General features: G+C 40.9%; 1 protein-coding gene across 5 annotated transcripts in view; it reads right to left on the reverse strand.

Moving 5' to 3' along the window:
• Window positions 1-15,233, reverse strand: part of LOC134083082 (sodium- and chloride-dependent transporter XTRP3-like) — a 38,377-nt gene that overhangs the window by 9,110 nt on the left and 14,034 nt on the right. For all 5 annotated transcript variants that reach the window (XM_062539207.1, XM_062539205.1, XM_062539204.1 and 2 more), the window contains 5 exons: window positions 6,774-6,980; window positions 4,305-4,445; window positions 3,261-3,352; window positions 2,512-2,743; window positions 513-619 (listed from right to left, as the gene is read on the reverse strand). In XM_062539207.1, coding sequence (XP_062395191.1) covers window positions 513-619; window positions 2,512-2,743; window positions 3,261-3,352; window positions 4,305-4,445; window positions 6,774-6,897 — 696 coding nt within the window. In that variant the 5' untranslated portion in view covers window positions 6,898-6,980. The remainder of the gene's footprint in view (window positions 1-512; window positions 620-2,511; window positions 2,744-3,260; window positions 3,353-4,304; window positions 4,446-6,773; window positions 6,981-15,233) is intronic.

Here is a 15,233-nt window from a genome sequence, read left to right on the forward strand (position 1 = left end):
ACAGTTTGGGAGTGCCTGAAGAAGATGCCACTGCGGATTGAAACGTTGCCTTTTTATGAAGTAAATAAAGTGTATTTTTGGAGCCTACCCAGTGTGCGGACCAATCCATTCCATTATCTATACTTTTGTCCAGCACCTGGACTATTTCTGTGGATGTGCGCACCCCAACCAAACGGAACAGTTTGGGAGTGGCCACTTTCTGTTCCAACATGACTGTGCACCATTGCACAAAACAAGGTCTACAAAGACATGGATGACAGAGTTTGGTGTGGATGAACTTGACTGGCCTACACAGAGTCCTGACCTCAACCCAACAGAACACCTTTGGGATGAATGAGAGCGGAAACTGAGAGCCAGTCTCCTCATCCAACATCAGTGTGTGGCCTGACAAATGCATTTCTGGCAGAATGGTCAGAAAAGTGTTGAGGTGAACTGTTTTGTGACAGTTAATTACTGGAGTTCCTTCCTTCTGTAAACAAAGTGCTGTAGATGAACTGATAAACTTCCATTACCTTAGGAGTAAACATATACTTGACACCATTCAAGGCTCCATGCAGAGTGACTCCCCGGATGAGATAGATGAAGAGGACGACATAGGGAAACGTGGCCGTGAAGTACACTACCTGTGAAGATAGAACAGGGTCAAAAGTTCACCAGAGGTGTTAACAGAAGTTTGACCCACTTAGCTGGGTGCATGGGTTTCCTAACATTCAGCCACGCCTACACAATTATGTTGTTTACTTTTCTTTCAGGGTAACAACCACTGCATGGACATTTACTAGACATGATTTATCACTTTGACCACTTTGAAGATCAGCAAACAGCAGCGCAAGGCCTTGCCCCCCGAGCTTCTGCCTTAGGCTTACATAAGGTAGGCCTTTCCAAGAAATGGTAACATAAATATTATGAATAGTTTCTCTTTGACTTTGACTCGTGAGCTTATTTGTAAACAATTACAAGTAGAACACTTTTTACACTCAATCAATTATTTGATTAATTGTCAATCATCAAATTAAACAGCAACTATTTTGGTAAGTGGTTAATCGGTTTATACTATTTTCAATACTAGATGTACCGCAAAGCGGTACGCAATATGACCGGCGCTCAGTCCTGCACATTCTTTCTGCAAAAATAAATCACACTTGTCATTTCCATCTCCTACATCATCCTCTATTGCAAGTTTTATGTGTGTAAATGAGTGTGCGCATGAGTCTGCGCTTGCTTTTGTGTATGTGTGCTTCTCTGTCTGTGAGTTTTTGCTTGTGAGTGTGTTTTTTTTGGGGGGGGGGGAGCTGCATTTGTGTGTGTGTTTTATGTGTCTGTGTATTATGTTCACTTGTGAGTGTGTGGGCAATGGAGTGTATGCGTGTGTGCATGTTTGTGTGTTTGTGCATGTGTTTGTGTACGTTTTTATGTGCATGTGTATGCGTGCATATGCCTGCCTGTCCACTGTGTGTGTATATGTATGTGTGTGTGTGTGTGTGTCTGTGCTTGTCTGTGTTTGTGTGTGTGCGAGTGTATTCCTGCATACGCGTATGTGTGTGTGTATGTATGTGTGTGTGTGTGTGTGTGTGTGTGTGTGTGTGTGTGTGTGTGTGTGTGTGTGTGTGTGTGACAGTATCATCCAGCAACAAGCAACCCTTTGCTCAACACCACCATCTACAGGCGATGGGTGTACAGTCACTAAATGTACACAAAAATGTATTTATTTTATTGCCCCCCATGGATGAAATTCCACAAAACTTGGCATACTCCCAGACGATGTCAGTTTAATCATGCACATGAAATTTGTTCCTAACATCTTATTGGAGGATAAGGGCAATTAAGGCAGTATAATATTGCATTTTTACCATGGGGGTGCAAATCACAAATGACTGGTTATAAGCTAAGTGGATGCGGGCTCTTGAGACTAACATGCCAACATTTTGTCATCCTCGGTGCCACGGTTCAGGTAGTTTCGGGAAAACAGCATTTTTTGAGTTTTGGGGGGGCCAGCACGGGGGTGGAGTGGCCCCCAGGGACCAAACAAATGTTTTCTGTAAGTCTATTGGGGCTGCATGCCCCCCAAGTTTCATGTGTTGAACAAAAATTCAGCAAGTAGAAGTTTAAAAAAAATCCCTATATGACTTTCACGCTAGCTACACTAGCGCCGGTCATTCTAAATATTTGTGCATGTGGATCAAAGACAGGCCTCACTGGACTAGGCGGGGACCTAAGTCCAGTGAGGTTTGGGTCAGTGATTTACATGACCGTGAGAGAATGGACCGATAACAGAACAAAGAAATACTTTATAAAATTACTATACACAGAAAGTGTAATAAGCACCTTTGTCAGTCTGCAGAAAGCACACACGTGTCATATTATATGGAATTTACAAAGCATTCACTTCATGAGGAAAAAACGAACTAACTTCCATACATACAATGCCATATGTTAAGGCACACATAAACCATGAAACCGACAATAATAATGCCTTGGTATCTCCGCTCCACAGTGTATGAAGTTAGAGACCTACTTTGCCTGTGGACTTCACTCCCCGCACAATGAAGAGGTAGACGATCATCCAGGCCAGGACCAGACAGAGTGCCTGGCCTGTGTGCACTCCTCCATTCTCATCGATGGTGGGAGAGATGTTTAGCGTCTCCCGGTAGAAGAAGTACTGAGTCGGCGTTGCACGCTCACACTCCTCTACATACCCTGTCTGGTTGCTGTTCACCGGACATTCAGCCCACGGAAGCACCGACTGGCGATCCGGCCAGGGTGTAAGAGAGAGAGAGAGAGATTGATTTGATTATTGATTATTGAGAGATTATTGATTATTGTAATTATTATTATTACTGTATTTCTGTGAACGCTTTGGCAATGCATCTTATGGCTTGTCGTGCCAATGAAGCATATTTGAATTTAATTGAATTGAAAAAAAGTTGCAATATTTCCTTATGGTAACAAGCAGTTGACTAATGTTTGTCAAATATAAATAATTAAATCTAAAGTAAGTTGAAATGGAGCATGACCCTTGGACAAAATTATGACTGTGAATGTGTGCATACTACCAAAGGACTTATGAGGAGACAACTAATTCAAAAAATGGTGACAAGTAGATTACTGATTTTCAAAAGGAAGACACATTTTCGTTGAAGGCCTTTGACAAGGAGCCCTTTGTTAATTTTCCGAACCACATGTCCATTCAATCTGAGTCAAAAATATGTATTAAAATCTTCTTTGTCTAGACAGTTAGCTTCACAGTTATTCAGACTTACCTGGAATGAATGGAAGAGATACCAGAAGCTCCATGCATTGATGACGTTGTAGTAGAGACACAAGTACATTGACGTTACAACACTTGCAATACCTATGCGGGGAGATTTTTGGGAAGAGTTAGATCATTCTTTTCCTTGGTACACACACACACACACACACACACACACACACACACACACACACACACGGCACAACACTTCAATGCTACAAGCTTCTTTGTTGATTTGATTAACAACTCTTCATCATCCTCTTCTCAACCTAGTCATTCGCTCAAGAACTGACTTGTATGAAAAAGGCATCTCACACTGAACTTCCTGTGACATATCTGACATTCCCAACTAACTCATCCCTGATGAAAAAGGGCTGGAATCTTAGTCAATGTGTCTATAGTAACCGTACCTGTTCTGTAGGTAACTGTGTGATTACCATATATACCTGAATATAAGACTAGGTTTTTGTCCTAAAAATAGGCTGAAAAACGGGGGGGTCGTCTTATATTCGCCATATAGTCTAGACAAAATCACGGGAGAAAGGGAGAAAGCGGGGGAAACAGTAGAGGGTGCTAATGCAATAGGCTTATTATTAGTGACAGTGTTATGAATTCACTTGATGGTGTTGAAAGCTGCCAAAGAATTTGGAGTCACGGAATGTAACGTTCAGAGGTGGCGAGCACCGAAATAATGACTAAAAAAATGCCCACTCATGGATAAATTAATCCAAATATTTAATGAATGGTGTTCAAATGTTTTCTTCCAATGAATTATCACTAGAATCAAATCAAATCAAATAATTTTCTGTTGAAAACCAGATTTTTCAACAGAAAAAAAATAAGTCTGGAAAATGGGGGGGTCGTCTTATACACAGGGTCGTCTTATACTCGGGTATATACGGTATATAACAATGCACCCAAGCTCAAGAAAGTTATATAAGATCCTTGGCCTTGATTGATTGTCTGTCATTTTGTTTGTTACTGCCTCAGGCTCTTCACATGCATATGTGAATGTGAAAGTGAATCTGGCCCATGGGTATGTGCTCCAACTCACCCACACCCCCCAGATAAGGGTTGATGGCGCTCCATGCTCCAATGCTTCCGAGGCGCATCTTCTGTCCGATAGCCAGCTCCATGTAAAACAGAGGAATGCCCTCCAGTATCAGCATCAACAAGTAAGGTATCATGAAGCCCCCTTCAGACACATGCGCACACACACACACACACACAGACACACACACACACACACATACACACACATACACACATTTAGCTCTTTCGCACATCTTATCACATCATTTACAGGGATATTTATCAGTAGATTAAAAACGTAAGTTTGATATCAGACTCGTTGATATCAGTGCATAAATCAGTTATCAATTATAATTAGTCTGTCGTTTATAGTCTGTAGACTAATTCAGGACTATACTGTATCTTGCCAACATTTCATTACGCTCTCATTTATCTAACATGCTGTTCTGCGTAACAGTCCAATTCATCACTTTCCATTAGGCCTAATGATGGTACAGGTATTGTGCACAGGTATCCCCCCCCCCCCCCCCCCCCCAGCAAGCGATCAAAGGGAAGATTTATTTCAAACACAGTGACACAATGTACTAGGGCTGTTCGATTATGGTAAAAATCATTACCATAATCATTTTGTTCAATAGTGAGATCACGATTATTAATCGTGATTACTCAGTGATTTTGGAACTATCATCCATATTCAAAATGTACATGTTTTAATTGAATTTTAAATAGAATACAAAATTCACGTAAAAAGTAAAACATAATCAAACTATGTATCATATCATCATCATCATCTTTTAACCTGAGCACCATGCACTTATTACAAGGATACCACCAAATCTGTTTCTCTTCTCATTTGAATTTCCAAAATAACTTAAAAATAATTATAAATATAACACAACATCAATAACCAAAACACAGTTAACAGTTACTATGCACTACCAAACATTCATTCAGCGCCAATTTCTCTTAATAGGCCTTGAATAGATTTGCCATCTCTATCTATTTTTTTCAATCCTCTCTCATTTCCTTGATGTTTGACTGGAGTGGCTGAGCGAGAGGCAAGCTCAGTGACCCTTAAAGCCCAGTGCAGGTCGAGGTACAGTAGATTAAGCTGTTCTAGAGTCCCAGTCAATGGAAACGCTCATTAGCAGTCACAGCTATGAATGGGGGGGGGGGGGGGGGGTGCTGTTGCTGTCAACTACATAACTGCCAATTAAACAGTGTGTGGCCATGACTCCTGTGGCGCGGTGTCCCTCCAACTCATTTACCTGCCTCAGGGCCTCAGTCTACAGTGCATTTCCCATGAAAGCACTTGGTGGTAAACAGCAGATTACTTTGAGTGTAATCAGAGTGGAATATTTGAAGATTTCGCACAAATCACTTTTTGCTGACTAATTAATCACAGATTAGAAATGGAAAAACAAGTTGTTCACATGTGCAGTTAAGGTGACGATATATGGGGCAAGTTTGGGCAAACACATAACTAATTTCATGCGTTCTGATTTTCCTGAAAATAGTATTGTTGTGCCATGTGTATCATCATCTTTACACTTGCTGCATATAAAACGTATGGGACATAGGGCATCAAGAATGTGCGTTTTTAAGACCTCTGTTACTTTTTGTTCGTCGATTGATTCGAGCATTCTACATTCCACAACTGCACATCTCTACCCATTCCATGTAAAACAGGGGAACTTTTCTGGACCTAAGTTTAACTATGGGCCTACTCTGACTGCAAGTGCTGATATTTCACATACTGTAGTTAACTGGTAGTTAGCAACAGCAAGAGTTACTTGGGGGTGTTAAAAATACATGGATGCATAAAGCTCACTCCAGTGGCAAGGAGCCTATGCAGACATATGTAAGTATCTGTCTCTGCATGGCGATCTCCATAGCCTATTTAAATCACATAACCACCACAACAGTTTTCAGTGTATTGCTTGTCTGAATTCTACGTGTTACCATATATGTATATTCTAATATACGAATGTTACAGTCATAATTCATTTTAGAAGATCTCTAAGCCTAGGTAGGTCTATCTATGAGCATTCAGGAGCTCCCTAAAATGTTTTTTTTTTCTTTTATCTCTTGCACAACATGTTTTGCCATGTGTTAATGTGTCATGTATGCCATTTCCAGGCAAAATCAACCTGCTTGTGCAATGCCTAGAAATGCCCTTGGAATAAATACATTTAAAAATGGCATGGGTAGCATATGGTCATGATTATGATTTTATATGTCTTCCCTCTAAGCAGAGAGGGTCTTTCAGTCTTTTCTACAACTAATTTGTATCCTCATTGCGTCTCATCAACACGTCTCATTGCCTCAGGATTCATTAAAATGTTAAGCCTAATAGCCTGTTTGCGATCACACAGCAATACAAACGGCTTTTTGTATTGTTATTAGAATATGCGTAAATCATTCAAATCGGTACCTGTCACGAGGTTTTACAATTCATAGACACAGGGCAAGTGGTTAAGAGATCGCATACCTCCACCGTGCATCTGACAGAGGTAAGGAAAGCGCCAGACGTTTCCAAGTCCTACTGCGTATGACACACAGGCCAGGACAAATTGCATTGGGTTATCCCAGGATGGTCTCGCGTCCTTCTCCATCTCCGGATTTCAAGACTCCGTCAATATATCATGTAAGAACAACAGTTGAAGCTGCGGGTTGGGGATTATTAGAATGGACCAGCCTGTGGGAAATGAACAGATCCAAAGATGCAGATTTTAAAGTTCTGTGAAAGAAAGGTTTCAGCACCGATTAGTCCGACTTCCGTTTCTCACAGGCAGATATAAAGCTTGAGTGGGAGCGTTTCTAAAGACATCCTCTCATGGTAAGGGGAGGGTCATACTGGTTAATTGGCCTCACTTGCGCAATTCAGGTGAATATTTAATTGGTGTTTCTTGAAACGACGGTTATCTCATATGAAGATAGTGTGTATGTTAGAGTCCCCTTTTATGACTAGCGGTAAAATTGTTTGTCAAAGTGTATATACTATTGTTTAACCTATTGACCAAACAATAAAAGTAGCTCACTACATGATTCAAAACAGGCTACCCTATTGCAACCCATTATGTTGCAATGAAAGTGTATCGAAGGTCCTTCATTCTGTCATATTCATTGAGCCAACCATAACAAAGTAGCATAAGATAACAAAGGCCAAAGAGAAACACATATTGTCAATATTCCACTTATTAACATAAACATAATACATACTTGATTTATCCCCTCGGGAAATAATAAGACTACTAACCTCGGAGATAGATTAGACAAATGTAATAATCTATTGCAAATACACCTGCTTCATTCTAAATGTTAAAATACAATTTACAGAGTGCAAAAACATGGCACTCAGGACAAAGTCTATGTAGATCAAATAAAATCATAAACGGGTGTTGTGCATGCTCACTCCACAGGGAACAAAAACATCGACTATGACAATGAATATGCAATGACTTAAGCCTACTGCTGTAAGTGTGTCATAAGATGTGTTTAATGATGACAAACCACGGCCAATGGCGTAATATAGAGCAAACATCGGGTCCTTAAAAAAGATTAACAAGGTGTCCCCTGTGTCGCGAACAGTTGATCAAACAGGCGCACCATAACGCATCAAAAAAAAAAAAAAAAAAAAACATTGGTGACGGCGGACCATAACACATAAAAACACTGAATACAAATTATGACTGCACATACCCCAAATATGAAGGCTCACTTAGGCTACATCACTGGATGCATTTCCCGACAAATCGACTCGACGAGTCTAGAGATTACTGTCCCACTGAACTTCGCAGTTTTAATTTAGAAATAGCCGCAAGCGACGATGGCGGGCCCGAGCACCTGCGGTGCGGACCCGTGACATTTCGGAATCTAACAAAGCAACACCTACTTGTTGGTGGGAATGTGCATGAGCAACACACATGCTCACCAAATGTGGTTAATTTTCATCAATGTATGTGTCAACCACAACAGACAATAGGCTAGGTGCCGCTATAGAGTCTCTTAGCCACACCCAAGGCCAGAGCTCTGTCTCTGACTAGCGGTAGCAATAACACACAAGCCCACCAAATTTGGTTCATTTTTGTGAATTTATGAGTCAACCACAATAGACAACGCGCTAGGTGGCGCTACAGAGTCCCTAAGCCACACCCTAGGACAGAGCTCTGTCTTTGACTAGCAATAGCAATAACAAACAAGCCCACCAAATTTGGTTCATTTTTGTGAATGTATGTGTCAATCACAATAGACAGCATGACAGAGTGTTCTTAACCCTTCTTTAATCTTTATCTAATATTAAGGAAAGTTTCAGATCTCTTAACCAACGTGTTGTCACACACACACATTGCAAATAAGTTACAGGATTGTGGTGCCTTCTCTCATCCTCAAGTTGGGTTATCACCTGTTGGCTTCCTTACTACCACTGCATAACATGCATACAATATATAACCCAAATAAAAATTATAAACATGATCTTTTCTTTACCTTTTACTTTGCATCACACTGACATTTTTGACTCTGGCCATTTATTTTCATGATTTTTACTCGTATCAGGAAGGGAGAGAAAGGGGCTGGGATACAGAGACATGGGGGATGGGAAGGGAGTGAGAGAGTGTGTATGTGTGTGGAGGGGCATGGGAAGGAGGGGGGTCATGGGGCTAAGATAGGGATTCGGAGAGAGAGAGAGGGAGGGCAGAGGCAAAAGGGGGAAGGGCGAGGATGTGTGTGTGCGTGTCTCTCTGGGAAGCTTGCGCGTGTGTAATGTGTGTGTGCTTGAATGTAGTTCTCTGGGAAGCTCGCCTGTGTGTAATGTGTGTGTGTTTGAAAGTAGTTCTGTGTGTAACACGCGCGGGCAGCAAGGAGCAGATATTTGAGACCATAGCATAGGTTCATATGAGTATAAATATTTGTAAACTCACTTCATAATATTTTAGGTAAAACTGTGTGTCAACCACGATCATTAATGCGCTATTGAGTGACAGAATTAATGGCACATCAAAACTTGACTGTCACTACAAACACACTAACTAATACTCCATTTAATTTCATCCAAATTAGTCACTGTTTTCTGCCTATAACGCCAACTTCCTGTTTCTTTTATAAGATGCCTGGATTCAAACCTTCGCCATTTCAATATACTTTTGAAATTCAAAAATCTGGTCCCAATTTCTCTTGGGCAACCCCTCAAGATCATTTTACTGCTGAAACGACATGATTTCGACAAACCGTCTAGGAGAAGTGTTTCAAAATACATGAAATCTCACATAACTTAAATTCTGTTCATCTTTACTATGTAGTTGAAATGTAAAACTTGTTCAGATTCATACAACACATATGCTCACTAAATCTGGGCCATTTCCATGAATGTGGTGTCAACCACAACAGACAACGTGCTAGGTGGCGCTATAGAGTCCCTGAGCCACACCCTAGGCCAGAGGTCTGTGTCTCAGTAGAGTTATCAATTCCACAGGTACCATTTTTAATTTTGAACTAGTTTAAGTTCAGTTCATTTTAATGAAAATCTGTTCCTGACAGCAGCGGACATTCAGACGTGAAGCATATGCGGAATGTAGGCTATTCTCATTCTCATCTAACTTAGAATGTCCGCAAATTGGACTTTGTTTTGCCTAATATATGCGACCGCTCTGTCTGCCTGACAACGGAAGCTAATTTTTACATCAGGAGTATGGAGGAGCCTTGCTGCATTACCTGCAGCGATGGAACTGATACTGTAGTATAGTCTAGTCGTAATCCCCATAGGCCCAATAGTAAACCCAGAAATGTTGAGTACCCTAAAGTTTTATTGCATAAATGTAATCTATAGGCCTAGTGGATGAAATTCAACTTGGTTGCCTAAAGTTGCACTTTGGGCAATTTGCATAATTAACATAAATATATAGCCAATTAAGGTGAATAGGGTGCAGGTGAATAGGGTAAAATAAATAAATAATAGATATCACTATGAAACTTTCTCAGTTGGTTACTTGTGTTAAGATGAGAAAAAATGTATTGCATGTTTTTTATATTTTAATGTTTACATATGCAAATTAGGCCATACCTCATAAAAAAGGCTCTAATTTGCATACGCACAAAATCAGATAGTGTGATAAAGCCAGGCTCAAAATGTTTATTTTTTCCAAAGTAAACATGTATACTTGGAGGGCTGAGTTGGTGAAAACCTTTAAAGTAACCTGGTAAGGAGGCAGTGTTAACCCATTGACCCATTTAATCCCAATTGTCATAATTGTGACTGTACAAAAACATCTTGCTCCTGTGCCTTTAAAATGTCATAGTTATTTTATATGTTGTATAGTTCTTGTATATAGTTAATGTGTATTTGTGTACGTGTGCATGCTGGATATAGTTATTTTGCATATTATGTACAGTTCTTGTAGGTTTGCGTGTGTGTGCATGCTGTTATAGTTATTTTGCATGGAGCACCTAATTTCTTAATCCGTCTGTCCATAGGTCAACACTGCCTCCTGACAGGTTCCTTAAAGGTTTTCACCAACTCAGACCCCAAGTACACATGTTACCCTTGGAAAAATATATTTTGAGCATGACTTTATTATTAAACAATCTGATTTTGTCAGTATGCAAATAAGCACATGTTTAATGAGACATGGCCTCATTTGCATATGTAAACATTAAAATATAAAAAACATGCAATAAATTTTTTTCTCATCTTAGCACAAGTAACCAATTAAGAAAGTTTCATAGTGATATCTATTATTTATTTTTTTTACCCTATTCACCTGCACCCTATTCACCTTAATTGCCTATATATTTATGCTAATTATGCAAATTGCCCAAAGTGCAACTTTAGGCAACCAAGTTAAATTCCATCTATTAGGCCTATAGATGACATTTCTGCAATAAAACTTTAGGGTACTCAACATTTCTGGGTTCAAGAAATTACGACTAGACTAGTAGGGCTCTTTGAACACACATTATACTTCCAATTTTTCTGCGATTGCATTCACATAGCAGCAGTTCTATATAATGCATCATGCGTAACGTGATCATGGGTAATGTAGCCAATGGTAATGTAGTGCAAAGCTCAAGCTGTAGTTTAGGAGTGGCGCCCGTGGGCAGTGAGTGTGACAACGACATGCTGCTGTTTCCAAAATCCCAGCAGATAGTGTCACGACTTCTCTGGACAAAACAAATTTTGTAACGTTTAATTGGACCTCAACAGTGACGTTCGTCGTTCATTTCACACAATCTGAGCGAATTCACGTTCAAATTCATTATTTATAAATGTGTTGTGTTCAGTTCAACGTTGTCAGAAAAATGAACGTGTTCAATGAATCAATCTTTTGAACTCGTTCATGCACAACACTGGAAACCGAGCCTATAGCCCAATAATTGAACACATCCCAAACAAGATTGTTGTGTCTGCCTGAAACTCTTAATCTCAACAACAGGGAAATGAAACTGCTCCAACTGATCAAAGGTGGTCAAATACTGGTTTTACAGTATTTCAGTGATGAGCAAGTTTGCCTGTGCAAGTTCACAGAACAAAAGGCTCCGACCACAGAAACCAGTCCTGGCTATTGCCATATGCTATGCTATGCAAATCCTTAACAGAAAAAAATTCCATACAATATTGCCAAAAGTTAACCACATAATTTGCATTTGAAAATATGACCTTGCCGCAAATATGCGGAATCTGTTTGCCAGAAACTTGAAATTTCTTGTAGCACCCCTTTCTATATTCCTCTGCAGGGAGAAGTTCACCTTGTCCAAATATAATTCTGTTTCCTTATTAGCTGTATAGATAGGGCAAAACCCAGAACGATATGTTAAGGTCACTATCAAACTTTTCTCAATTGATTCTATAGTAGGCCTACTATTTAATATGAAAATTAATATATTGTGCTTGCTTTGAGTCTGCATTGGCAGACTCAAATGTGTGTCATATTTGCAATGTGACACACACATTGCAAATAAGTTACAGTATTGTGGTGCCTTCTCTCATCCTCAAGTTGAGTTATCACCTGTTGGCCTCCTTACTACCACTGCATAACATGCATACAGTATATAACCCAAATAAAATCATTATAGACATGATCTTTTCTTTACCTTTTACTTTGCATCACACTGTCATTCTTGACTCTGGCCATTTATTTTCATTTTTATTTTCAGAGAAAGGGGATGGGATACAGAGACATGGGGGATGGGAAGGGAGTGAGAGAGTGTGTATGTGTGTGTGGGGCATGGGAAAGAGGGGGTCATGGGGCTATGATAGGGAGACAGAGAGAGAGAGAGAGAGGGAGGGCAGAGGCAAAAGGGGGAAGGGCAAATTTCAAGAGTTTCAGAGCATGCCAAGTTGGTGAAAAAGGGCACAACATTTCCGGTATGAGGATTCCACTATAATAATAATAATAATCTGAGCAAAAACAATAGGGCATCGGTGCTCGGGCCCTAATTGCACCTACGGTGCAGCCACTTCAGTTCACTTTTGAAATTGTCCAAGTTCAACGTGTTTACTGTTTTACACGCATGTTCACTTGGCCTACTATATCCCACAATCCCCAGTCCCAATTCAAACAAAACAAATGACACCCAAAACCATCATATCGTTTCAGAAATGTATTCTATGATCACTAACATTTGTTTTCATTATGAAACAAAATATATTTCAGCAATTATCATAGGCCTACTTTATATATCCCATATTTCTTCATGCACTCCATAACACTCAGACTTTCACACACAACACACACACACACACACACACACACACACACACACACACACACACACACACACACACACACACACACACACACACACACACACAAACACACACACACACACACACTTATTCCACCATGCATGACTGATCGAGTTTTGTATTGATAATTTCAAAAACAGGTCATTTATTTGACATGAAGCTGTACAGCTCATGTTATCATAGTATATCTTTGGTGAAAGTCGTGCGGGTCCTTGACAAGTCCGGGCCCATCAGCAACGCAAACCAAAATCAACTGTTATGCCCATTGATAAATTCAAATTTTGCTGTAAACAGCGGCTCTCTGAGTCATGCGAGTCACTGTGCTCAATACCACAAGGTGGGTGAGATCATGTGGGAGAGATTAAGAAAACTATGGTAATCTAATGGGAGATTTACTCAGCCTCATGTCCTTGTAATGCTTTCCAGTACCTGGAGTGGTTTTGTAAAGTGCCTTTTGGGATTAGATTTGAAAAAGTGTCTGGCGATGCAGTGATTTAATTATGATTTCCAAATAAAAGCAAAACAACAACAGCAGAAATACTAGCTGTGATATACTGACAGTACTGTATAATGAACATGTTCAAGTTTTAGTTCATTGGAATGTATTGTGCATTGCCACATGTGCAGTCACCTGCAGCTGTGCTCTACTTGCAAGACAGCAGCTACACGTTTTGAAGAGAACTAGAATATGGACATAAAGTCCCAAGTCTGCTGGCATTCACCAACTTTATGGGGAATGCCAGTCATATTGAGATGCTACAAAGACCTGGAGTGGGATTGTTTCAACAGCTAAATAACATGAAATGTATAGAGTAATACATACCAAAGATATACTATATGATAACATGAGCTGTAGAGCTTCATGTGAAATAAATGACCTGTTTTGAAATGATCAATACAAAAATCGATCAGTCATGCATGGTGGAATAAGTATGTGTGTGTGTGTGTGTGTGTGTGTGTGTGTGTTTGTGATAGTGACAGACAGTGACAAACACTGTGTGTGGGAGGCCTTCACAGTGAGCAGCACAGCTGTGTCACTGAACAACATGCATCCAACTGCTCGGACACCCAAATGGAGCCTCAACGTCCTCACTAGTTATGCTGGTCCTGAGGGAGGGGGGATAAGTGTCTAGGGTTTCACAGTTGTCTGGGGCAGGCCGTTACACACTCGTCTGTGGTGGTTGTGATCACCAGGGTGGAAGGTCCACTGGTGGCGCAAGCGGTTGGTGCTGAGTGCTCGCATGTTTTGCAGAGGGCTTGGGGGGTATGTTTACACTCATCTCAAGACAGATGTGGAGCTCTCCACGAAGCCACTCGACAGGAGATCAACATCTTGCGCCCTACTTTTAGATGCCCCACACCATCATGGCCAATCCCGAAGGCGGACAATGACAAGAGTAGTTTGAACTAGTCAACCTTGTCAGCTCTGGAAAAACAACCTCCAGTCAGGAGGCCCAGAACCAGGGCTAAGCCGGCAGGAACCGGTGCAGACCGTATGTGCAGTTCCCCTCTCACTCTCTTGTAGTAAACCTCTCTAACCGCTTTTGACATCCTGCTGCTGAGAAGAACAGAGACCCCATGCCTGTATCGTACGCCATCAGAGCGAGACCCCCAGCGCCCTTCCATAGCCCCACACAATTAACAATTGTTTCACTTAACTAAGGTTGGAGACAGTTATGCAACTGTGCCTCCTAAAAGCCGTTTTGTGCATAATGCGTTCAGACGTGACCAGACGACGACTTCTCTCAAGAACAGTGCATGTCTCATTTCAATCACCAGTGCATACTTTCTTCCCCTTTGTCTTAACTCATGCATACTGCCGCCAGACGGGAGGGAAACATATAGCTGGAACGAATGCTTCTGCTTCCCTGGTTAAAGCCTTCAACTGTCAGCAGCAGTGCACCTGTTTTCAGCACACCCTCCACCTGCAAATGCTGCTTTTCTGGAGGTGGGTCTGTGGTCTTGGCTTGATCAGCGTGGGAACGGAGACCTGTGCCCGGTGTTACCCGAGTGAAAAACAGCCTGTGACTGATGCAGTCCCAAGCAACCATGACAGCACCTTTCTCTGGCTGTTGAGATATGGATGTGTGGCTGTCGTTAGGTTTTTTTTTTTTTGTGAATGAACAGGAAGACCAAGCACTTAAAGTGCACTCTTGAATAGACTCTTGTGAAGGAGGTTGTGTGACTCTTGGCTCAGTCGGCTACTTT

This window comes from Sardina pilchardus, chromosome 6, assembly GCF_963854185.1.
Source record: "Sardina pilchardus chromosome 6, fSarPil1.1, whole genome shotgun sequence".
Lineage (NCBI taxonomy): Eukaryota > Metazoa > Chordata > Actinopteri > Clupeiformes > Clupeidae > Sardina > Sardina pilchardus.